The sequence below is a fragment of the Strigops habroptila genome, chromosome 2 (genome assembly GCF_004027225.2).
Source record: "Strigops habroptila isolate Jane chromosome 2, bStrHab1.2.pri, whole genome shotgun sequence".
Taxonomy (NCBI): domain Eukaryota; kingdom Metazoa; phylum Chordata; class Aves; order Psittaciformes; family Psittacidae; genus Strigops; species Strigops habroptila.
This window is the reverse complement of record NC_044278.2, coordinates 106963128-106986507: the sequence shown is the minus strand read 5'-3', so window position 1 is coordinate 106986507 and position 23380 is coordinate 106963128. Positions and strand designations below refer to the sequence as shown.

Genomic DNA, 23380 nt, shown 5'->3' with positions numbered 1-23380 from the left:
GGGGAAGGTGCCATGTCCCCTCCTGTTCATGCCAGCACTACAGGACACCAGCCAAGCATCATCCTCAGATGGAGCTGCTACTACATTAGCAAATTGGTGGGCCAAATGTCCCTTTGTTCCTTGCTCTGGCACAAAGGAAAAACCTCCCCCTGCCGTTTTCTGGCTGGGAACTACCAGAAGGGATGCTGTGAACTTAGGAGCTAACTTATCTTTACTTTTTCCATTTGCTAAGGCAATGCTTTCACCCACTGGCACCAGCCTTTGACCACACTTTCCATCACACTTCTGTTATAACTCCAGCTGCTGTGCCTCGTGCTTTCTCTTTGTTGCACAGCAACTCACAGTCACCATCTGGGCAAAGGGCCCTGCTATTTTTCCTGAGGTGCATAAAACGAGACTGATTCCCGTGCTGCACTGCATATGGGACGTGCAGGTGCACCAAACTGCTTCCACAACCACTGGACACACAGAGCTGTGTTAGCAAACACGAGAGATGCTGAAATGCCACCCAGCGACCACAGAAGGAACATGCAGGTTGGCCCATAAGCTCCCTCTGAGATTCATCTCATCCAATTTCAATTGTGGAAAGGCTAAGCATCTAAAATAATCACATATGGCCCCATCCAGACATCAAGGAAGCACTGAGTGTCTCAACCATAAGCTGCAGTGCCATTTCAGATATCCCAAGGTATCTCATCTGTCCTCCATAATCTGCTCCAGGCCACAGGTCTCCTCTAGTCCCTGGGTCCTATCTGCCAGCCCCAAGAGATGCCACAGACTCCATAGGGTGCCTCAGCTGACACTGAACCAGCTGAGTCATGCCCTGCAGAGGGGCAATTTAGACAGGACCATAACTAGCCACACTGAGGAGCTGAATCCCACCGTGTGCCATTAAGCGCAGAGTTCTGGAACGTTCATCTATAGGCCTATAGGTTTGCTTGCTGTTTGCTCTGTTACTGCACATAGTTAACCGATTACACAGGTTAACAGTGGGTAGGACTTAGCTCCAGGTTGTAGATAACTAAAATTTGGTATGGAGAACTACAACTTCAGCCAGATGGCCTTTCTTAGGTACCTACTGCCATCAGACTTCCTTACCCCACCTGGTCTCCAGCTGCTTGTTCAGCTTTAGATGTGCAGATGCACCGGTTTAGGTGTCTCCATCCATGACGTGAATCTTACTCCAGTGGTAAAGCAAGAGACAACTGGGCACAAATGCTGTTCATACAACACCAGCACCTCTTCAGCCTTCCATGCATCAACTACTCAGCAAAAAGGCAATGTTTGTTGCTGTAGGATCTCCTGAACATTGTTTCTTTCTATCGCTAAATAAAGTCTGGGTTTTGCTGAATTATTTTGCTTGAACAAACTACACCAGAAGTACACAAAACCAGTCTGTGTCCTTTGATCACCAGTATCTTCAGAAAATGTCATATTTATGTCTTATGGCAAAGCTCAGGCATTAGAAGAATCTTTTGGTCAGTAAAATCAATTAATATAATTTTGAGCAACAAATTCTAGCTTAAAAAAAATGAACAAACCAACAGTCAACTCTTCAGCTGCTGAAACTTTATTCTTGTGTTACTTTATACACCTGAGCTACAAAGGCTTGTACAAAAAATAAAATAAAACCCCATTTTACTGATGTTAAAACTGCAGCCTCGTATTTTTTTAATCATTTACTGTAAATATGAAGCGGGGAAGAAAGCTGCCAATGAATTTACTGGAAGCGTTTAACCTTTTGGAGATGATGTCACTCACTATTGCTGCAATGAAGATTGGCTAATATGCCTTTTTTTTTTTTTTTTTTTTCGGGAAATGCCAGTTTTATTCAAATCTTTCTGCAGAAATGTGTCCCATTTCAGGGAGACATTCACTAGGAAGTGAACTTCAGTTCAAACCCTTTTGCTGTCTCACCCAGAGAAACAACATTCGGTTCTTATCGAACAGAGCAAGGGCCTGACTCGGTCTCCTCCACCTAGTGGGAATGCACCAAACAACACGCCACTGAGAGAAAAAGAAGGGATTATAAAAACACACATTCTAACTTCCTTTACTAGCAAAATTCAAAATAAAATACTCGTAGCAGCCCCAGCTGCAACAGGGAGTGCAGGAACATGAGAGATGAACATCTGGGTGGAATGTAAGAAGCAAGTCCTTCAGTGGAGGAATGAAGTCCATCAGCACATGGAAGGTGTACCTACGTAATACAGCTTGCAGAACTAGATGCGGTGAGAAGCTGAGTGGCTTTTGCAAGATGCTATTTGAGGGCACCTGGTACTGAGGGGTGGGAACCATGAAGAGAGCATCTTGCATCTTGCAGATTTAGGTCCCTAATGCAATATAAAATATATTTGCTCCATTTAGTGACCTGGGAGCTTGCTTTGGCTTAGTTTTTTCCCCCAAGCATTTGCTGTTAAGTTAATTAAGCATTAAAAAATAACAGTCTCTCACTTTGCAGAGGCTCCACATAAACACTATTCTGACTTCTTCTGAGGGCCAGATTTGCTGCAAGGGTAAATCAATACAGTTTCACTGATTGAGGATCTGGCCTTAAAAGTCTGTTCAGTGCATTAAAACCAGTGCAGCATGACATACGCCTTGGCAGTAGAACAATTCTCCAGATTGAAATTTGAGGGATATTTGGCAGTAAAAAGAAAAAAAAGAAAAAGGCTCTTTTTCGGAATGCTGACACTTCTTTACCCAGTGCTGACCACCACAGCTTCTCCACTTGTGAACTGTACGGTTACAGCTGGGGTTTCACTGTCATTCTCATCGAGCTTCAGCGCAGCGTTGTCCAAACCAGTGCTGCTGGGCTGTGGCAAGGCAGTGGGTTCTGCTGTTCGAGTTGGAGTGGAGCAATACAAGACGAAGCCCACCATGATGATAACGAAGGACAGGATATAAAGACCTGAAAACTAGCAGAGGAAAGAAAGCGACACATTAAATCTTTTCTGATGTAAATAACGTCAATGCTGCCTTGCTTTAAGAATGTGAAAGCTATCCTTCCTTTTAAAATTATGAGGATTTTAAAATAACGAGGATTATCACCATGATCTGAATCAAAAATCAACACCTCCACTCACTGATAGTCCCAAGCTTCTGGCTGCTCTTCTCCACATCTCAACACTGTTGGACAGTGAGTTTCCTTAGGTCTACATACTGAAGGATACTGAAGGACAGTTGTTTAAACATGTGAATACTGAAACACTGTACCTCATGAGAATTTTGTTTCAGCACAGCCAAATATTTCAGGTCCTGACAAGAGATGAATCTCTCCATCCTACTGCAAGTCACCAGAGCAGCTCATTCTTTGCACAGCTCTCAACCATCTGCAGGGCTAGATAAATGTTATTACTGGGCTAAAACCAGTTTGCTCTCTACACCCAGCAAGTTCTTGAAGAGAGGGAGACTGGGGCTCCTTTTACAAGTTTGGCACTTGTGTTTTGTTAAAAGTGTTGTGAGGCAAGAATATGAACTGCTGAGGCATTTGATTCACTGTCATTCACTTGCCTGTCAGAAGTCCAACAACTGCCAAGATTCATTCACCTTGACAGAAAAATAAATGCTTACTTCGTAACACCAGATTCAATAATACAGAGTGTTCAAGTTATCCACAGCCAGGAACACTTTTTCAGCAGATTTGTTAAAATCCTCCATATTGCCTTTGCCAAATCATACTGATTAAACAGCAGGATGAAGGACATAACACATCCTACATTCCACTGTCAACATTCCCAAACCTCCTTAGCTTCCTTCGACATGCTTGAAAAATATGTTTTATCAAGCAGCAGAGCAGGATGAAATGAATGGCAGGACCTGGACAGTGGACTCTGATCCAAAAAAGACTGAGGCATAGACAGTTAAGGCATTGCAATTCCTAGCTGGCAGTCACTTGGCTCAAAAACCCTTGGACAGCACCATGCAAAAGGAAAAGCAGACTGAAACACAGTGGCCTTGTGGTAAGCATCCTCTCTCCCTACATTGTTGGCCATTGGCCTGGAGGAGCTTGGGCTCTGCACAGAAGGAAGCACCAAGATCTGAAGATGTCCTGATGGAGGCACCAGCAGTGTCCATTGTCCTACCCTAACTGACCCATTCCCATCAAACAGGCAGAGCCTGGGTCTGCATCAAGGTAAGACAACTTCTCCAGAGTGCTACCTAAGGCCATGAGTGAATGTGTGCTTGTAGCCAAGGACATGTGGCTGGCAGGCAAGACGGGGCAGTCACAGTAACTGCCAGACCCCCTCTCGCAGTGCACACAGGCAGTAGGTGTCTCTGATCCTGCTTAGAATTAATTCTTCAATGAGTGGATACACAGTCACCAAGCCAGGGCAAAAAAGCTACTGCAGCACAGCTGTGATTCTAGGCCTGCCTATGTTTGCAGCTATTGATACAGGTGAACCTGAACCATGCTGCTGATGCTGGGTTTGTTTGGGAGTTTCGGGGGAAAGAGGGGGCTTGGGGTGGTTTTGGGGGTGATTTGTTTGTTTTGGGGTTTGGGTTTTGGGTTGGTTTTTTTTCCCCCTCAAATATTGCAGCAACTTCATTGCTTCAGACCCTGATTTGAGTTGTACCTGGGCAATTTATATCCCCATACTATCAAGCCTAATGACCACTTTAAATGATCCCGGAAGACTATAACTCCACCTAGCGTCTGTATTTGCAGTATACTCCCTTCCATAGCAGTTCATACAACAGAAGCATTGGAAAACCTTTTTTAGGATCTCTTGAGGGATTACAGGTATCTATATAATGAGCTCATTAGGAAGAAGCACACCAAAGATCCATTATGGAGTAAAAGAGAAAAAACAGCTCAGCAAAACAGGTATGCAAAATTCACATTTCACCTTCAGCAGACACGGTGGGGGCTAAAAAGGTGAGTGTGACAGCAAAACACCACGCACAAGTCAAAACCTCATTAATTTCTGGGCCCAGTCTCTGCCGTAGCTGCAGCATGTTTGTCCTGCTTCTGCTTCAGAGCAGGCTCAGACCACAGCAATTCAGAGCTCTCCAGGCCTTGCTCCACTCTGCAGCCCAGCCAAGCCTTCAGTGGCTTGCTATGAAATACCATCTGGTAATGTGGAACACAGCGATTCCTTGCATTTTTGTTTGTAGATTCCTGTGTCCAGGGTGTTTTTTAATCCAGGAAATGTTCTGCCTGGTTTCTTTGCCCCATTGATAAAGAAACTGCATGGTTAACTTGGCAGTAACATTTTTCTACTGCTAAGAGTTATGTTAAAAGCTGTGTCAAAATTAGGCTCTCTCAGTTCTTGGTTCCTAAGCTATCTCAGATCATAGAATCAACTAGGTTGGAAAAGACCTTCAAGATCATCAAGTCCAACCATTACCCCAGGACTGCCAAGGTCACCACTAAACCATATCACTAAGGGCCTCCTCTGATTATTAAACTATTATTGCTTCAAGGGAAGCTCGTGTTTTAATGAAATATCCAAAATTCTCTCATAATACAATCCCAAAGCCTCCTCTAATTCATTTTTCCTTTTTGCTACCAGAATACCCTGCAGATAGTAATTATGAGATGATCTGCTCCCAGAAAAACCTCTCCCTAATATAAGCTAAAGATCATGAAGAATAAAAGTTTTTTATATCCCTTCCAAGGCTCTTGCTTACTTCTTCCTCCTTACTATGAACATAAATTTATAAACGCTTTTTTAGTGAAGTTATCTGGGTGCCAAAATACATGTTTGGAAGGGACTTAGAAAGTACTTTTTTAGTTGTTATGATGCAAGTATAGTTTGCTTTCTATATACATTTTTAATGAATAGCTTTGTAGCTTGGAGCAAATGTTGGAATCCAAAACAGAGAGGAAAGCTGAGCTAAGAGACTCTTGAAAAGGAAAACCTAGCTGCTGTCAGACCCTACCATTACCAGTCCTCCACACTGCAAAATAAATTGGCCTTCATTTTCAGAAACAAATCTGACCTAAGAGCTTCTGGCTCTCCATAATGCTGAAGAGAAAGCAACCACACGGAATAACACAAATTAAGCTCTTAAGCAAATTTCACAAGCTTCTCACTAAGCCCTTCCAGTCACTGAGCAACTGACTCAATTACTCCAATTGCCGTAACAAGCTAGGTTCCCACAAACGATTCTGGATGGAAACCGCAAGGTGGAATGAAATCTTCTTAGCACTGTCATTTAGCTTGAATAGACACTACCAAAAATATTTTAGAGCACAATAAAAGTAACTGCCTTCTGAAGAGTGTACAGAGATTACACATTTATCTGATTTTTTTTTTATCCCAGTTCCTTTAGTCTCTCCTTGGCAGTAGCACTGAGAGAGCTTGATTCTTATTCCAAGATATTGGTAATGAAGAGATTAGATTTCTAAAAGAAAATATTAATTTCTGGAAATCATGCCAAACTGCTCCTCTCTCAGACACCAAATGCCTTTCAGGACAGGGAGATTCAAACCCCCTCTTGGGACACTTGGAGAGATGAATCGAATCTAATGTACAGTTCCACACAGGGCTTACAGCAAGAACTTTACCATTTGAACACATCAGGAAATTATTTACTATCTATTAACTCTAACGTATTCCTTCAAGTGTGAGGTTGTTTGAAAATCAGTCCTGCCTAATGATGCAATGCTATGTAATTAAATAAGTATGACTCCTCTGACTGACATCTGCCAATGATGAATGACACAAGCTGTAGAAGTGTACAAGTGCAAACAACCGTTTAGGGGCTTTTAAGAGCATTATGCTTTATTTGTAATTTTGGAGTTAAAAAGTAACTGCAATTACAGTCAAAGAATTCAGGTACTTACCTTATAATAAAAGAGGAAAAGCCCAATGAACAGACTGTAGAGATCGGCTGTCAGAATACCCAGGTTGACCGAGGTTGCACTGGTAACTTTAATCACTACGGGCATGAAGCTGTACAGCCCAAACATGCACAGGGCAAAGGCTGTGAACAGCAAAGCTGCAAAACAAGATGACAATTGACTCCTAAGGCACAGAATAATGATTTTAAAGAACACCAATATTCTTTACATGCTTTAAAACCATGCATTTTTATCTTCTAGGATAAGGTCTTCTAAAATATATGGGAATCTAAATTTAAGAAAAACACAGAAGAAATGCTTTTCCAAGACTATCCTATATTGCAAAAAATAACTGTATCTATATAAGAAAGTCCTTATTCTTTCCTAGTTAATGTAAGAGCTCACTGAAGAAATTTAGTGGCATATTTCTTAATAACGTACAGTTCTGTTGAGGTCAAAACATGTCACAAAATCCATTTTTCCAGCATTTCATTTAGGAAGGACAACAGAAAAAATATTCTTGTGATGTTCGAACACCAAACACATGTCCGTAATTGAACAGGTTTGGTTTTTACTTATTTCAATTTATTTTAAGAAATTATTTCATGTTATATGTAAAATGCAAAACCTGAGCTCAAAGTTTTCACGTTCAAGCCTGCAAAGCTGATCTCTGCTGAGCTGCAAAGTTTGCAGGAATTAAAATTTGTGACAATAAGAATGCTGCTTAAAATCCAGAAAAAAAAATGAAAACCCCAGCACTTGAAGTCTAATGATTATAGTTTTCCAGTGCATGTCATTTTTGTCACACACATACCAATTTTCCAGTTCCACTGAATTCTCATTATCTCCTTATGTTCCACAATGCCTCTAGAGTTAGAGAAAAGATATAATACAGTAAAAAGGAAAAAAAGGTATCATATACAATTAATAAGACACATTTTGATTTACAATTTCTTCATTTTTTGTTTGAAATCTTATTGAATGGCACTAACTCCAACATCTAACAAATATGAAAAAGACTTTAAAGTGCCTGAAAGTCAAGAGAACTTTTATTTAATTCTTATGCCTTCTTTCCAGGCTTTTTCATCCTTCAGAGATTCCATTTTACTTGATATACCATTGAAGGAAATTACTAACTCTAATGATGAGAAATGACGAACACAGAATTCATTAGACAGACTTAAGTGAATGTGGTCTGTTACTCCAACATGGTTATTTGTAAGAGTATATATGGTTTCATTTTAAACTGAAGCTTAACATGAAAGACCTTCTACTAACGATTATTTCCTAAACTTTTCCACAGAGAAAATCCATTAAGAATTTCACTCCTGTGAACAGTCCTCAGCATACTGAGTGTCACCATGAAGATCAACAAAATCAAAATATAGCCAAGTATCATATGTGTTCAACTGCAGGATTTCAGCTTTAGAATTGCTGTAATAAGAGCAGTGCAGATAAAAAGGATATAAAACAGATGCTGATCAGCAACAAATATAAAATTCAAGTGGAAGGGCTGCCATATGGGCCAAATGCAGACATAACAAAGAATGAATAACAACAACATCATTTCATGGTAGACAAGCAATCATCTGTAGAATAGTCTTAATTAGTTTTAAAATAAATATTAGATCCTTACAGCTGTAGACCGCTGACAACAGTCCCAAACAAGCCCACCATTCCTAGAAACTCCACTCTGCTCAGATTTTTCACAATGTATTCCTCACTCACATTAGAAATGGCATACAAAGAAGCACCAAGAAGCACTAAGACATCTCCAATCACCACGTCACTACCTGTACAGAAATATTAATCCACAGTAAGGGTAATGCTGCAAAAACTGTTTAACTTTGCTTAAAAAGACAAGCAAATTTAACTCTAACATCTCCATCTTCCTAGTGCCTTCCAGGGTAAGGGGAAAGGAAATAGCTCCTGTGTGCAGGTGAGTGGATTGGTGTCTTAATACAGACTGCTACCTGCTCACCTCACCCTGCACAGTCTGGAATGAACTAAACCTGGCATTTACGTCTCATCCTACCAAGCCACTGCTGTATAGTCTGGTCCAATTCTACTTCTGCTGATCTAAGGCACTCTAGGGAGTAGAGAAAATTCCCGGTTAGAGATGCTCTTCACCTTTCTGAATACTGCCCCCACTTTTGCAGTAAGGCCTGCTTCAAGCCTTGCTAAAATCAGTCTATTGATCTCAGCAAGATCTGGACTCAGCTTCAGGTTTATGAAAGGCCCTAAGTGGGCACTGCAGATGGGTGGTATTGTGTGTCCTGCTGCGATTTACTTACACTGTGCAAATGGGACTCCCTGTGATACAAACACTCGTCAAGTAAATGCTGTTATGCATCACCTAAATGGCAAGAGGATCACTGTTGTTTAAACCCTTGAATTGATTTAAATTTTCCTTTCTTGAGCCAGTTGGCAATCACTAAGAAAATATGTCTGCAATGTGAGGGTAAGCAGCAGTAAGGATACCCAGGTCAGCGAATAAAGCACAACTGTCTTAAAGCCTCAGGGAAAGAAATTTTTCTCCCTCAGGACTGAGATACTTGTATCACATAGCATTAAAGCTAAACCTCAGTTTGTCTTAATGTCTTACCTACAGTAAGGCAGAGAGGCCCCTAAATAACACCAAACAGGCTTACCTCTATGCTGCCTGATGAAGGCAATGCCCTGAAATTTACCTCATACCCTCTGGCTCTCAAAATTCAAAATTCTTATTCAAAATAAGATCACTACGATATGGGTTGATTTAGGCATCTGTCATAACGCAGACAAGACCTGCCCTTATCTGCACCCAGCTGGATCCTGGTCCCCAGAGCCCTCACAGAAATCGCAGGAATCCCAGTCCACGTCCCCTCTTGCTCTCCCATAGTAAGCCCCTGCTTTCCAAGCTGTAACCTCTGGGCCTTGGGGATACGTGGACCACTCCTGCTGGGTCTGCTAAAGGTACCTCAGAGAAGTCAGCTGCTGCTGAGTAACTTCTTATTTGCTATTTGTGCTCATAGAATATTGCACATCAAAAGTCTGGCTGCCAGCAGGCTGATTCCATGTAAGCAAGCCAAAGTTTGAAGGGAGAGGCAGCATCTTTATCACACCATCTCACAGATTAGTAAAAGTGAACAAGCTCTCACGAATGAGGCCCATCATTGTGCTGTTTGATGAACAGCAACAAAATTTAAGCTTAACACAAGTGTTTCTCTTTTAAGAGATAATCCAAACCTACAAGCAAAGAAATTCCACAACTCCCTATAAAATCAGCAGCTCCTCAGCCACTATCTTCTTGGACAAGAAATACAAATAGCAGTGTGTCTTCTCCTCTTCTGCATCCTTCCCACTCCCCCTGTATTTGCTCCTCTTTCTCTTTAACAAGTTAGCCCACCACAGGAACCATCTCTTAGCTTTTCCCGCCACAATAAAGGGCTCCTTACCTTTGCTGTCCTGCCTCCCTGCCAAAATGTCTGCACCCACCATTGTTCCTACACCCAGCAAACAGACAGCAACAGCAAGAAAATGGATCAGCCTGTATCTTGCACGGAGAACGAACCATGACAAAGCCATCAGCACAGGAATCCCAAAACAGTCCAGGAGCTGTGTGTACAGAGAAACAGTTTGAATTAGAAACTCACCTCAAATCTCAATTGCACTATCCAGAACGGAAATGTACAGGATCTTAATTTTTTCACTATCACATGTTAATAAAAGCAAAGCAACCCAACGGATTAGTTTAAAAGAGAGGGCAGACCCACGTTTTGCCATTAAAAGTATTTTCAAGTGAAAGGAGACCTGGGGCAGGGGATCCATCCTCTCTTGGTAGGAAGGCACTGATCTAGAAACTCTCCTAATGATGGATCTAATCAATCTTTGCAGCTTCACAAATGAATGTTAGGATGTTGCTCTGAAAACACATTGCTCCCCATGACAGCAGCACAAGGAGGTGGTTCACCAACATTTCCTTTGCTACCCAGCAGCTTTTGTCTCCAAATCTGTAATTAGAACTTCAGGCTCCATGAGCACAAAGTAAAAATCTGGAAGTACTGAAAGATACAAGTAATCTGTTTTTACATTGAAGTGACTAGGACAAGAATTTGACCTGGCAGTTTTAGTTTTAATTTTTTCCCCCTCAATTAGATCCTGCTAAAAAGTAAAAAAAAAAAAAAAAAAAAAAGTAAAAAAAAAAAGAGTAAAAAAAAAAGTTAAAAAAAAGTAAAAAAAAAAAAAATTAAAAAAAAAAAGTACACGTGCTGGATGCCATGTGCAAAATTGGTAGAAGGAAGATAGGAAGAGAAGAACAGAACAGCTTTCCTAAAGTCACCTTCCCAATCTTCTGGCTTCCCACAAAAGCACGTAAAAGCCACCAATGCATTTTCATTACTGTGTTAGAGCTGCCTCTCAGTTAGTCAGCAGCAGGTAACCCACTCTAGTTCACCCACACCCCACCAGCAGAGACTCACAACGCAGCTGGAGTTTTGAAGCACTTCAGATGTGTCTGCAGACACTGAGCAGACTGAACAACTATGGTTCAAGGATGCCTGCATTTCGTGACAAGCAATGACACTGACTTCTCTTTCCTCTATTTCATATTCCCTTTCTGTATGTTTCTAAATTCGTACGTGCCTTTGCCTTGCTGTTAGACCCATCCATCTTCTACCCAATCTCCTTTATCACAGAAAATGTCAACAGTTAGCTGTGTAGTTAATACAGAAAACTATGCTGCAGCGTAAGATGAGCATAATGTTCTAGAATAACCAAGTAATACCAAGAATGTTAAGCTAACCATATTTTGTTTAATACTTAACAGAATAAGACTTTGCTTCTGAATTTGTCTGCAGGCAAAAAAAGGTGTATTTTCTGACCCTCATCAGTAGAGTACTGTGAAACTATAGAAGGGAACAGTTTACAGCAGAATCATAGAATCAGATAGGCTGAAAAAGACCTTTAAGAATATTAAGTCCAATCATTATCCCAGTACATATAGTCAGCCTTCCAAAGACTGCTCACAAATTACTCTCAAATGTCAGCCCTTAAAACTTGGCCTCTTGACGTCCCTACGAAGTATTAGGTCCAGGTCAATAGGACTGGGGCATAATCATTACAAGAGCCCTTAGTCCTTAATGTTCATTGCCAACCTCTGCCTGCCTAAGTGCACCACTGCAGTAATTTTCTATGCTTGCTTTCGTTAGTTCAGCCATCGTTCCCAAGGGTTTTAACCAAACTCCTAAGACTTTCATGGTACGTCCCGTTTTATTTGTTCATAACTACACATATGAAAGTCTTACAAGCATAGCATTAAAGGGAGTTATTACAGATTAAATCCTAACAGTGCCTCTAATCCTTCCATCTATTTGCTTTCACTTCTTAGATTGCCTCCAGCTTGTCCTGGAGGACAAAAGCACTTGCCTAAGCTGTATTATGAGACATTACAACCACACAAGTCCTAATATGTGATATCATATAATCAATACAACTTTGCTCTACTGAAAAAATACCATGTTGAGAGCTTCTACTTAGTCACAGGCCTTTTTCTCTTACTTTTAGTCTAGGCTCAAGAAAACCTTCTAACATTTCATCCAAATTTGACTGTTTTGACAAACAGAAATATTACGAACATTAGTAAGCAAAATTTTTACCCCTCTGGTAGTAGACATCTCTCCTACTAATAAGTAAGCTTTTACTTCCCCATTAATTAAGATGTCACTACATAGCTTTCCAACCTCCAAGTATTTTTTCAACTCAAAGAGTGGAAGAAAAACCCTTTAAAAAGATTTGTTAATTAGGATGTAAGGGAGTAGTACATAATGAACAAGAAGCTCTTTCAGTAATGCTGGATGGGGAATTGCTGCATCCAGACCAATAACATACTGTACAGCTACAGCATCCTGGTTAGAGGACTTGCAGCCAACACACAGAGGCACCAAATATGAAGAACATGCCCTGGTAATCTGTTCCAGGTGACAATTATCCTCAATTACACACAGAAGAAATTTGACTTCCAGCTTCTGGATCTTGCCTTCCCTTCATCTACTGTGTTACAGAGCTCTTCTGTACAGGATCAAGATCAAAGAGGTGCAGAGCAGATGTAACATCGCAATGAATTATATCAATGGAACCATTTAAAAGAATAGAAGTTATTTATTCAGGTTTTATGACATTTACAAAAGTATTGTGGCACTGATTACTATCGCCAGTGGAGCCCCAGCAAACTCATCTTATTCAACTCTACTCTCTATTTTTACACGGGAAAAGACAGATAACTTGCTGATTTAATTTACATATGTTTTGACTCAAGCCCGGCTTTGGCCATACTGTTTATAGGAGATTTTAAAGGTAGGGTGAGTAAATTATTAAAAGGTGCTTTAATACATGGTTACTAAATTATCATAGACTGTTGGAGGTCATTGGTTTGCTTATAATTGCCAGCTCCAGACAGCTTTTGTGAGCAAGAAAGCTCAACAGCTCATCCTGCTCTCCTCCCCACAAGGCTCCCTCGGGGCAGCCTCCAGCTGAGCCCCAGGAGTTCATCCTGCATTTTCGCCTGTTGAGGTTAACACTCCCATCCTAATGTTATCTCCTTAAAAATCTCCCAGCCTCTTCCGTGTAATGCTAGTATTTGACAACTAAAGGAAAATCAGTTCTGCTTTTGTATGCATGCATGAGAAAATACATGGAAGTTCCTTGCTGAGCTGAGAAAACTTACGTTTGAAGATAAGTTTCACAGGGCTGAGCTGAAGCTCTAGCCAGCCAGTGTTGTAACAGTGACTACCCTGTATGCAGGAAGATGCCATATACTCCTGCATTGCTTTACGCTCCCTGGGCATCCGCTCACAGCCAGTGCTGCAGACAGGCCATTCAGGCTAGATGCTCTGAACGACGGGTTCTCATGGAGCTGCAGAACTGCTTGCTACTGACAGACAGCAAATGCCTAGACCAAATCACAGGCATTTTTCTGTCCTATATTTCGTTTCTACCAGTGGTGAGAAACTGGTGACTACAGAGAATATGCAAGAAACCTTACAGCAACAGGCAGTTATAACAAATTCCATTACTAAACTGACACAAAGCAGCATCACTCTGAGGGTTACCACATGGGAAAAAGGTTCGGCAAATGCTTCAGTTTGGCAACTGGACTGGACAACCTACTCACTCTAGTCTTTCATAACTGCTATGAAAGAAATCATGGGAATAGCTTTACTACTTCTGGGAGCTTGGATCAAAGTCCTGGCTTTTTCAGCTGTAAAGTATATGATCAGATAGTGTCTCAATTATCAGCTTAACTTGACCTTGAGGCTGAAATGTGTCACTCTTAAAGCTTTGATTTCTTTGATTTCTTATTTGTAAGGAAATTAAAGGCCTAATGAGATATAACATGTAAGTATGAAGTGGAAGTGTGACAGTAATAATCCAACAGGCAATATTAATGGTCTTCAGTAGTGCAAAAAACTTACTGCAGCTCTCTAAAAGCAGCCCACAGCACAGGAATTTATTGCTTTACAGGTAGTTCTTTTAAATATTAACCCTGTTACTTTGACTGCAAAACACTGACACCTAAACGCTCCTTTCCAACCTACAGCAAATTCTGCATGGTACATTTTTTATTCAGGTGAGTTGGGGCCATGACCCCAACCACAGATCCACCATTGGCAAGAGCAGGCACAGGCTCGCACAGCCTCAGACACACTCCTCCCTTGCTCCAACAGCAACTGTGGAGCCATACAGTGAGCTAATTTGGGCCTGACAATAGTCCAGCAAAAGACATGGTTTACTCTGACTTTGCTCAATGCCCCGAGCCAGTCTGCTCATGGGATTTGGCCCTCCGCCCAGGAGCATGCTGTTGGAGGCAGGAGGAAGGCACTAACTCTTCCAGCAGCTTATGTCTGCATAGGGTGACAAAGAAACCCCAGCCTTAGCCCTCCTGCTTGTAAAGCTTTTTCATAATACAAGATCCATCCTAGTACGGTGATACAGCACCAAGCACTGGCATGGCAGAGGATGTCTACTGTCACTTCAGGAGCCTGGCACACTTACCTCCCCTCCACCTCTTCCAGCGAGAGGCCTGAAGTGCCACATCCAAAAGCCAAAGGGCTGCCCTCAATGCATGGTCAGCAACACCAGCTAACTACTAGTATGTCCTCATGTGTGGAGTTACATCTCACAAAGCCTCCCACAGCTTCTAGGACCAGGCAAGAGATCTCCCTCACTCTCACCAGCAAGAGCCTGTGCTGTGTGAGTGCTACCAGGTCATAAAGCTTTATTTTGTGTCAGGAGAAAAACCTGAGTGGCTGTCAGCAAACTCTTGCTGCTGACAAGAGTTAGAAGTGCTTTCTATCAAAATAATTAGAGTCCAACTCTAGAGCTGGCACTGGGTAATACCAGCCAATTTTCTCTGCTTCCTGGAAACGTTATCCATGATGCGGGATGCTCTTCCCTGTACTACAGAGAGAAAATAGATACCGGAAAGTTTTTTCAGGCTTTAATAGCTTTCATGTCTGTCCTATGAATCTCATTTCGGAAACCAGTCCAAGACTGTATAAAAGCTACAGTTCAAAAAGAGACATCAGTCCTTACCTGTACACTTGTGAGGGTCGTGTATTGGTAGGCTTTTACAATCATGTAATTGGCTTCAACATCAGCCAGTCCCAAAATTATATACTTCCACCACCTCTGTTTCAGAATTTGCCAAAGACTGTCACTGCCTGTTTAGAAAAAAGCAGTAATCAGTATGTGTTTCCTTCCAACGAAATGCTGTGCAGGAATCTTGCTTTTTAGAAGCATAAATACTACCGAGACGCTCAATTTTGGTTTCGCCTGCTTAAAAGAGATACAATAAATGCAGCCAGGGACAAGAAAACGCAAATGTTGAAAAGCACAGAAATTCTTCCACATGAGGAAAAAACCCACAAGACCAGAGTTGATTAAAGAGTAAATTAATAAGAATAGGAGGAATATTAAATAGCCTCTGGTAAAGAAGCTTGTTACAACAAAGCCTATTTTCCTTACTATCACATACTTGAAACCAAAGAGCACATAATTTTAAACAGATACGAAGCGAAATAAAAATTAAATGCACATTTAACCTGTGAAATTCATTTCCATGTGTTATTACAAAGCAGGAATTTCAGCAGGAACTTTAAAAAACTAGGATGAGTATTGAGTTATTTTCAAAATCTGTAAGGAAAATGTAGAAGAGGAAAAAAAAAATAAATTATGAAGCAGAATCTCCCATATTTCACATACCAGTCCTAAATGCCAGTATTGTTGTATAAACTAAAAGAAGCAAAAAATAGTTGATAAAACTTTGAAACATTGGAGTATTCACTTGGTATTGTTCTGCTAGGTATTGGCTTGTAACAGCAGTCCCACAGATAAACAAGGAGAGCATCTGGCCCAGAATTACTGTTTTCAAAATATACCTGTGAATATAAAAGACAACACAGTAAGATTAGAATCAGACATTCAAGTTGCTTAAAAAAAAAAAAAAAAAAAAGCATTTGCTAGTTTTACACGGAAAATGCCTTTTTTTAGATAGATATTCCCCACCAATGTTGTTCTGATTTACCAGTAAGCAGGGTTTTGTCTGCACAGAATATCTAGTCTAACCTCAGGACAGCCATGTAAGAAATGAGGCCAGTTCAAACCACCAGCGATGGATACCACAAAAATTTGCAAGGATCTTCAAGCAGCTCCTCTGGGCAGGCTTAAACCAATGGCAGGATCTATTCTCATCAAGAGAGGTTTTGATACATATGGCCTGAGTTGAATCCTTTGTCCTCCACTGAATCTCATTCTGACTTTGGTCAACACAAATCTTCAAGATCAAGATAAGGCACAACTGCCTTCAGGCGCTTCCAAGACCTGAGCCTTTGAGAGTCAGCTGAGACCCTAAGCTGAGCAGTGCTAAACAAATACAAAGGTATTAACCATAGAATCATAGAACAGCCCAGGTTGGAAGTACCTCGAAAGACCATCTGGTCCAACCTTTCATGGGAAAGGGAGATTATCTAGCACCCTGTCCAGTCACATCTGGAAAAAACCTCCATCACTGGGGACTCCACCCCATCCCTGGGGAGGTTGTTCCAGTGATTGGTTTCTCTCACTGCAAAAAAAATCTTTCTTATGATAAGAATTCTTATCATTAATACTTATTGTGGATTTTTTCTGCTATATTCCATCATGTCCTGCTGTAATCGAGGATGGAGTTAAGAACACATTTTGGTCAAAGATCACGTTAGCAATCCCAACTCATTTTAAATCCAATCCTTTCAGAAGGAAAGATCATGCTCTTTTAGTAGCAATTCTTCACGTAATGAAAGTGAACTATTCCAGATGCTGCTAGACATAGATCACTATGTATCTATTGGCTTGCTGTTTTTCCTGCCAGTGGAGCTAGGCAGATTTGTACCACCCCAGCCTCTGCCTGCATACTCACAATATACAGTGTCAGGGACTCAGTGCTGTGCTGTCCATACAGATCTGCAAAGTTCACATCTAATCTGTTTACTCTGAAAACTACTGATGAGAATTTAGCTGTCTGCACAACTGACCCATTTGTTCCTACTCTAACTGAGCAAGGGAAGAAAGCAATAACACTGGCTGTTTTACCAAGGTGGGTGACTTTAACGTAGTAAGTATGAGCTCACCCAGCTATGCTGTGCAATCTGGCTGCCAGGCAACTAGAAGGATGTGCTCAGGGGTGCTAAAGCCAACTAAAATCACACAGTCAACCCCTCCCTTTGGAAGGGAGACATATTCCTTGTATGGATTCTAATTCAGCCGCATGAACCTTGTTTTCAATTCTGCCTGACTTCAAAGCACTTCTGACTAAAAACGCTGCTAGGCACATTTTTCCCTTCAAGTCCATTTTGATGAGACAGCAAATCTCTGCAAATTCAGCCATGCTGCACTTCCAAGACATCCGAGCCCATGTTTTGCTACAGGTTGCTTTGCCAACCCCAGCAACAGTGCACATCCCCATTAGAGAATTAATATATCACATAAGCTACCTCACTTCTGTTACACTGAATTTCTTTTTATTCTGGTCAAAGATTTGATTGTGCTACCTCTTCTCTCAAGCAGGCATGGATGATGGTTACAGCTCACCCTTTGCCAGCCCTGTGAACTCTGGCTCCTTTACCAGAAGGTCCATTGAAATTTTAAGGAAGAAATAATGTGGTGAACAATGCATGAAAAATGTGGCTTCAGGCATTTTAAAAAAATGCGTATGTACTTTTTATTATTCAAATAAAGAGTTTCTTGCTCCAAACAAGCAGAAAATCTTTCCTCCTTACCCTCAGTGCAGGAGGCACAGAGCAAGCCTTTAGCAATTTACTGGACTAACCTCACCTCGTGCTTGGACTAGCTGGGACGAGGGTGTGGAAGTGGGGATCAAACCTGAGTAGAGCTGTGAGTGGGCAAAACTGCCGCAGTTTTACTGGAGCAGAGCTGCAAAGCCTGCGTAGTCCACAGAATGAACTGCACTCATCAACACACTAGCAGGAGAGGTCAAAGCTGCCTTGGCTGGCAGCAGCTCTGCTCTCTTGGATGCAAACTCCCGTTCCCCCACCTACGAAGTGCCAGAGAGATGGGCAGAAGCACAGGCAATGGTACCCACAAGCATCTGGCTTGTTTAACATAGGTTTCTGTGACGCAAGGCTCCTCCAGGATATGATATGTAAAGGGTAGATAAGGTACAATTCATTAAAAACAAGAAAGACCTGGCTGCCCTCTTGCAGTGGAATAATTCCACGAAGTCGATCCTCAGCTTTTCTAATAACTGAAGTTTTTCCAGTTTAAAGCACCTATGGAGTTCTCTTGTTGCATTTTTGTATATGGGAAGAGGCACAGGTCCAGAATCCACAGAACTGTTTGATGAGTGGTTACTGCACCAGCAAACATTGCTCTTTAGTTAATGTACGTCTCGACAGCCCTGCAACTTTTACTTCCACAGTACCGAAGGCAAGCAGGCTCCATACTGCCTCATTCCCTTATTTATTTTTCTCTATTGTAATTCCAGGGTTTTTTTCTCTTCTAAACAAATACAAATAGTAAGATCAGAAGAGCCACATAAAGACATTGTTCACTGACAATAGAAGCCTGCCCCCAAAATATGTCCTCTATGAATCCCAAACCACTGTATTCTGGCAGTGTTTGACCCTCTGTAAAACTAGAGAGCAAACTTCAAATCCTATTGGTTTCATTTTGCCAGACAATTTCTTACAAGAAAAATGCCTCAAAGACATGAGTTTCCATTCTTTCCAGTATCGATGTGAGTATTGATGACCACGATTTTCTTATTAATAATTTATCATCTTTTTTAAAAATATATTAATTATTAACTTTTCTGTGCCAGAACTTGATCCTCTCTGCTCTTCTTTCTTTTTTTAATGCACTGGTAAGGACTAAATCACTTTGGACTCTCAGATGACACAAGGTAAGTGGTCTGAAATGGCGTTTTACTTTTAGAGTTTGAGGGTTTGTTGTTATTGTTGGTTTTTACTGCTTGGTAGTTAACTACTAAGTAATTACGCCTCCTTTCTCTTCAGCCACCACATCTTAGCTATCTATATCCATGGCTATGAGCAAAACTAGGAGTCATCTGGGGATTTTTTTAGAATGTGAAAGTTTGCCACAAATTGGTCTAACACTAACGCTGAACAACGTGCAGCTATTGACATCATGAGAGTCAGGCTGGCTTTCATTGGCTCCACGTGAAATGCAGAAGACTCCGATATTAAAATACAATCAGAGCCTGTATCTCAGGAAGTTAAAGAAAATCTAATAAACCCACAGTTAACAATTTTATTGGCTATGAGTGTAATAAATCCTATAATTGGGATTGTTTGCATGAAAATAACTACAGCTTTTCTAAAATTACATGTATTTCTGCAACCAGTTAAACACTAACAGGCAAAGCCTGGCAACACTCTCCACACACAGAGTTTACTTGCACTTCAGGAAGGGTTCAGCAGTTAATGCTGAAGGTGGGTGGGAGCAGCCATTTCACTTGAATTACCTCACATTTTCATATGAGTAGTTAAAGGAAATGCAGGTTCAGATCGAAGCCATATTCCAACATGATCAGCAGACAGCTCAGGACAGGAAAAAACTATTTTTAAGTACTAACGTTTTTCAGAAGTTAGTGTTTTTTCAGTGTTCTTCCTTGAAACTGAAGACAATTTAATTTGTAAAAGTTAAGAAACAGGGGGGGGAGGGGAAGACTTGTTTTGTTTCCAGAACCAAAAAGCACACTTTCTACTGGTTTTACTCAAAAAAAAAAAAAATCCCAAAAGATCTAGTATATTACACAGAAGTACTAAACCTTCCTATGACTCTGAAAGGCCTCCAGCAAAACTGAAGTGGCTGAGCCTCCAGCCACATGAGAAAATAAAAAAGAAGGGGGGGGGGGAATCAATTCAGTATCTCAGACAATACTTGGCAAAAGTCACTGAGCTCTTTATTTTCTTTCAAATATCATCACTACAGTCACTCAGTGTAGCCCTCTGGCAACATTTTGGCAAAACTGCTAGCACAGGTGAGGTTACTGAACAGCTCAGGAAGTTCCTATGTTGCCTTTGTGCGCATTCCCGACAGGCATGAGATATGAAAACAGCAAAACTTTTAAGCAAAAGAGAAAAGCGGGCTTTTGCCCTCTGGAGTAAGCTTGCCTGGCCAGCACGCACCTCCATGCACTGCGCTCACTGGACTCCGGCTTATGAGCCCAAGGCTGGCAGGAGAGCTCCAGCACCCCCTGTCCGGTGTCTGATGCAACAGTTTTAGAGACCGAAGCCGGAGCCAAAACAAAGCCTTTTAAACACGGATATTTTTTTTTTCCCCAGATGGAAACTAAGGCTGTAAGTGAATGGCAGCTCTTGCACGCTGAGGTTGGAGGATGTAGTTCTGCTCTAACAAAACGCAGTGCTTCACAAAGACCAGCTCTGGAATGCATGCAATTCCTGCCAAAGACTTGGCAGACTTTTTTCCTCATGTTTCCCATACTCAACCAGTGCTCACATTTTAAGTGATGTACTTGGATAGGTCTCTAGTCTAAGCTGATTCAAGGAAGGAGGGAAAGGGGGTATTAGTCTTTCTGGACTCCGCACCTCAACCTCAGCTATTTTGTTCTTTTATCTTCTCTGGCCCTCATGACCTGTTCTTCACAACAACATTGATAAGAGTACAGAAGAGATAAAATTACGTAAGAAATATATATATAAAAACAATATAAGCCAAAATTACAAAAAATAAATTAAAAAAAATAAATTAAAAAAAATAAATTTAAAAAAATCAAGTGTATGTGCGCCTACGTGAGATTACACTCTTAACAGAATCATAGAATGGTTTGGGTTGGAAGGGACCTTAAAAGATCATCTAGTTTCAACCCCCTGCCACGGACAGGGACACCTTCCACTAGACCAGGTTGCTCAAAGCCCCGTCCAACCTGGCCTTGAACACTGCCAGGGATGGGGCAGCCACAACTTCCCTGCACAACCTGTTCCAGCGTCTCACCACCCCCACAGTAAAGAATTTCTTATACCTAATCTAAATCTCTCTCAGTTTAAAGCCATTTCCCCTTGTCCTGTCACCATATGCGCTTGCAAAAATGTCTGAACCACCCCAGCTCTCGCATCCCGAAGTGACTCTTCGCACTCTCCCACCACAGCGGTTACAGGCTGCAGCCCGGCTGCGCTTCACGTCCGCCCGATGTACGATGTAAGCACACCCTCCTTAGGCAGCCCGCCACCAGCGCAACACAGAACTCTCCCGGCTGCCGCCCGCACACGCCGGTCTCGCCTCTGCCAGGGCTCGCCCGAAGGATCAAAGGAAAAGAGCTCAGCCACACGGCCCGCTCCCCGCGGCAACCCCGGGCCCGCACCGGGCCGTCCCTGGCTCGGATCCGCGCACCGCCCGGCTTCTCCCGGCGGCACAGATAAGCCACCGCATCCTGACCCTGTTACCGGCCAGCGCGCCGAGGACAAACAGGCTGTTTCCCGCTTCCTCCCCCGCGGAAGCGGGGACGCCGGCGGTGCCCGGCTCCACGTAGAGGGCCGCGGCCGGGCGCTCACCAGGTGCAGAGCTTGGCCCTGAGCAGCGCCAGCAGCCGGCGCGGAGGGGGAGGGGGGGCGGCGGCGGCGGCGGCGGCGGCGGCGGCGGCGGCGGCGGCGGCGGCGGCGGCCCCGGGCGACGGCGCGGCCCCGGGCAATGTCTCGGTCGCGGGTGCAGCGGCCACCGCAGCACCGGGCGGCGGCGCCCCATCAGCGGCCGCCTCCATGCCTCGGCCCTGCGCCCGCCGAGAGGGAGGGAAGGAGTGCGCTGCGCTGGCGGCGGGCGGCGCTCCGCAGCAGAAGGAAGCAGCGGCTGCACCGAGATGTCGAAACACAACCCCGCTGACGGCGGCCGCGCCGCGCTTTGTGCCCGGTGAGGGGCCGCCCCCGGGAGGGGCATGGCTCGTCCTGGGGCGGGGGGACTGCTGCCTGGCCCGGGATGCGCTTCGTGGTCCTTCCCCTTAGCCCGCCCCAGCCCCGCTCCGCAGGTTTCCTGCACCCGCTGGTGCAGGTGAGAGCACAGCAGAGGAGCAGCGAAGGGTTGGCTGCTCCGCAAGCGCCAACGTGAAGTTCCTGCTCTCCAGCTCAGGCAAGCCGAGGATCATCCCGGCAGCAGCCCCAGCCCGGTGCCCTGCTGTGGGCCCGTGCAAGGCCACCTTGGCTCCAGCCCCGCCACAGGCTTCGACCCCCAGGACATGTGGCGGCCTGACTGCAGCTGGCCTTATGTGCGGCTGGCCAGGTCTCATCTGCCGGTTACATGAGTCAAAGTTACTGTAAACCCTTAAGGTTTAACTAATCCCAGCTTTATGCACAGCCTTGAGCTCCTCTATTTATAAGGCTCTGGCTTCCCATCTTATTGCTGGTGACTCCCACATCTAAAAATTTATCTTGTCCCATTTATCCAAACCCACATCTCAGCTGAACTCACCTGGAGAGTGGGTCCTGGCCATGCTGGCAGCCTTTCTGCTGCAAGACTATGTTGCTGTCTGCTCTCACTGTTCCCCACAGGGCACAATAGTTTAATCTTTTTACCCCCAACACCATCATGGTTTTTTCAGACGTGATTTTCTCTATCACTGTTCTCGTAATGTGATTTATGTCCCTTTGCAATTACTCACATCCATCCTCATAGCATTTGGTCTGGAATGTAAAGGAGGCATTATTCTCCCATTTTCAGGTCATCCTTATAACTTCATGTGCCTGCCAGTCCATTTCCAGCAGAAAGGTGAATTCTAGCCTCTCACTTCCCACAGGCCAGGCCCTAACCACTAAGGCTACATGGGAGAGGATTGCTTCCCAAATCCCCTCTTTGACTGTGTGATCATATAATATTAAAGCTGTAAATCAATGTGAGAGAAAAGCCAATTAATTATGTCTTAAAAGACCATTCATAAATATACTTCTATATTTATAACATACATACCTATTTCTATATTATATTGACATTTTATGTATTTTTCATTCACTTGTATAACAGAATAGGTTTTGGATTTTAAAACTTTGAATTCCTAATCCAATAAAAGTCCTGCTGTGACTGATTTCCCGC

The 23380-nt window shown here is 42.8% G+C and overlaps 1 protein-coding gene across 3 annotated transcripts; it reads right to left on the bottom strand.

Moving 5' to 3' along the window:
* Positions 1-1552: 1552 nt before the first annotated feature.
* On the bottom strand, positions 1553-22163 carry SLC35F2 (solute carrier family 35 member F2). Of its 3 annotated transcripts, none has more exons than XM_030477131.1 (8): positions 21856-22163; positions 16031-16206; positions 15362-15489; positions 10228-10387; positions 8427-8583; positions 7605-7657; positions 6794-6948; positions 1553-2918 (listed from the first exon to the last, which is right to left on the bottom strand). In XM_030477131.1, exons 1-8 carry the CDS (start codon positions 22059-22061, stop codon positions 2700-2702), a joined length of 1254 nt encoding a protein of 417 aa, XP_030332991.1. In that variant the 5' UTR covers positions 22062-22163; the 3' UTR covers positions 1553-2699. The 3 variants fall into 3 exon arrangements, with proteins under 3 accessions (XP_030332991.1, XP_030332993.1, XP_030332992.1); XM_030477133.1 differs by lacking the exon at positions 21856-22163 and adding an exon at positions 17434-20993 and having other exon boundaries at positions 1782-2918; XM_030477132.1 differs by lacking the exon at positions 21856-22163 and having other exon boundaries at positions 1782-2918; positions 16113-20995.
* Between the last annotated feature and the right edge of the window lie 1217 nt (positions 22164-23380).